This window comes from Macaca nemestrina, chromosome 2, assembly GCF_043159975.1.
Source record: "Macaca nemestrina isolate mMacNem1 chromosome 2, mMacNem.hap1, whole genome shotgun sequence".
Classification (NCBI taxonomy): domain Eukaryota; kingdom Metazoa; phylum Chordata; class Mammalia; order Primates; family Cercopithecidae; genus Macaca; species Macaca nemestrina.
In genome coordinates this window covers 5,550,635-5,553,236 of record NC_092126.1, presented here as the reverse complement: position 1 = coordinate 5,553,236, position 2,602 = coordinate 5,550,635, and the positions used below count along the sequence as shown (strand labels likewise).

At 40.7% G+C, this 2,602-nt stretch overlaps 1 protein-coding gene across 1 annotated transcript; it reads left to right on the top strand.

Annotated features, from left to right (window-relative positions):
* The first annotated feature begins 1,068 nt into the window (after positions 1 to 1,068).
* LOC105470843 (large ribosomal subunit protein eL42-like) lies at positions 1,069 to 1,450 on the top strand. Its single transcript, XM_011723100.2, has one exon. It carries the CDS (start codon positions 1,096 to 1,098, stop codon positions 1,414 to 1,416), a length of 321 nt encoding a protein of 106 aa, XP_011721402.1. The 5' UTR covers positions 1,069 to 1,095; the 3' UTR covers positions 1,417 to 1,450.
* Positions 1,451 to 2,602: the final 1,152 nt, after the last annotated feature.

Sequence of the window (2,602 nt, the reverse complement as noted above, 5' to 3'; positions counted from 1 at the left end):
GAAATCTTCTACTGTCCCACTCCATCCTGCCCAGAACATGAATCATCCCTTTGGTCAGCATATCCACGCTGTATACACTACCTGCTCGTTAATCACTTAGTAGTCATCTCTGTTTTCAAATCAAAAAGACATACCATATATAGGGTTGAGGACTATCTGCAGTTTCAGGCACCTACTGGGGGTCTTGGACCATATCCCTCACAGATAAAGGGGGACTACTACATTAGTTAGAGTCAGGAAAGGGTGAGGATTTGTCTTGAAGGAAAATCAAGGCTCAGAACAGGTATGTGACTTGCCCTGCATCACAAAGCTGGTACATGGCAGAGTCCCTGGAGAATCCATTACTCTTGCATTCCAGGGCCAGGTCCTATCAACTATTCACTTCTCTCACTGTTGTCAGTTGGGGGCTCTGGGTATTTTTAAAAGAGTAGTGTCATAAATACACACACACACACACACACACACACACATATTTGATGAATTTCTTAAAGAATTTTAAATAGAAACACTTAAACCTAGAAGTGAGTTTATTACTTTGATGAACACTTAGACAACTACATAAATACACTAATTCCCAAATCACTAAGAATATTATAACAATCAAGTGAAGAATTAAGAAGTAACTACTTCCAAAAATAGGATGACTTCTTATATTTAAACCAGGGAGAAAGGTGAGCCTGTGATCCAAAGGAATATAATCAAAAGGAAGATAGGAGAGTTTCTTTTTTTTCTCATCCAAGCCAATATATTATTTATCAAAATAAAATAAATCATTCAGGATGGTTACTACTTTTCTAGGGCCACTTTGCCAAAAGCAAGACAATTATTAATGATATATACACAAAATCACAAGTGTTTAGAAAAATCACTGTGGTAGATCATTCTGAGCCTTTATTCATCACGAATTACAATGGCACTTGTTATTTGAGGAAAGGCTGGCTTTCCAGTTGCTCAGATAAATCTATTACATATAAGAGATTGGGTAAATTGTGAGATAATAACTGTAGACGAATGAGTTAGGTTGTACTCATTGGTCATGGTCAATCATTTAAATGCCTCCAGCTTTCTTCCCATGCCGGTATCGCTCTCGCAAGCATGGTTAACGTCCCTAAAACCCGCCGGACTTTCTGTAAGAAGTGTGGCAAGCACCAACCCCACAAAGTGACACAGTACAAGAAGGGCAAGGATTCTCTGTATGCCCAGGGAAAGCAGCGTTATGAGAGGAAGCAGAGTGGATATGGTGGGCAAACTAAGCCGATTTTCCGGAAAAAGTCTAAAACTACAAAGAAGATTGTGCTAAGGCTTGAGTGTGTTGAGCCCAACTGCAGATCTAAGAGAATGCTGGCTATTAAAAGATGCAAGCATTTTGAACTGGGAGAAGATAAGAAGAGAAAGGGCCAAGTGATCCAGTTCTAAGTGTCATCTTTTATTATGAAGACAATAAAATCTTGAGTTTATGTTCCAAAAAAAAAAAAAAAATGCCTCTAAATAACACTCTCAAAGTTTCACAGTATTGCCTTCACAGAGTTAAGCTGGCTGCCAAAGTGACCCACAGAAACTCTTTATCCAGTTCTTGCCCGCTGTACTCTCCAGTCTGTCCTCACAGGACCATGCTTGGTGCCCAGGATCAGTTTCCACTTCCCTGACTCTAGGACATTGCTCACCTCTGGAATGCACCCATTCACAAACCATCTTTGTGTTTTTGTTTTTGTTTTTTCAAAATTTTTCATAGCCACAAAAGTATCTCAAATACCACATTACGGAAATAAAACAAAAAACACTTTCTGGTTTTATAAAATCCTTTTTACTCTTTGAAGAGTGTGGTTTGGGGAAAAAAACAAAAACAAAAACGCTCTATCACGGACTATTTGTTGAATGAGTCATCCCTTCTAATTATTTATATTCTTAATCACCCCATAGTGAGCTTTTGGAGGGAGGTGGTCCTGTCATCTCCCGGTCTTTCTCAAAAGTGAGAATCCTTCAGCAAATGTGTCAAATGACTGTCAACAATCCTGCTCAGGTTCAAGATGATGCAAATTATCTATGTGATTTTCCTGTTCTAGATGAAACTGCTAGGGATATTCCAAAGCTGGGGAGGCCTACTCGGAACCCTTTGGTAGAAAACGTCTGAAAGGCTACATGGCTGGAAATGGGAAACACGCCTAATGCTCCCTGTAGCACCTGGGGCTGGCTCACCATATCCCTGCTGACTCCCAGTTCTCTGAGTCAACCGCACATGAAAGTGGAGCTTTGATCCCAGCATCTTAAAAATCCTCCAATTGGAAAAGAGTCTGTTCTCTCTAGTAGATAAAAGTGAAATTGCACCTCTGTGAAATGTGTTTGCAGCCAGGAGCAGGGCTCTGCAGGAGTCAGCTCTGGGACAGACACAAATCTCTCTCAATCAGTAGCTACATTTAAACTTTCCATTCCAAAGTGTCTGAAACGGAGCTGACCAAAGCAGCCCAGAAACCTAACCCCTGCAACTTGGGTCACACAATGTGTCTTTCAGCCACTGACATCATTTCTCATTATGGGCAAGTAAGGAAAAGGCCCAGTTTTCCGTGGATGAAGATATATGACTCTTACCAAAGGGGCCCGGCTC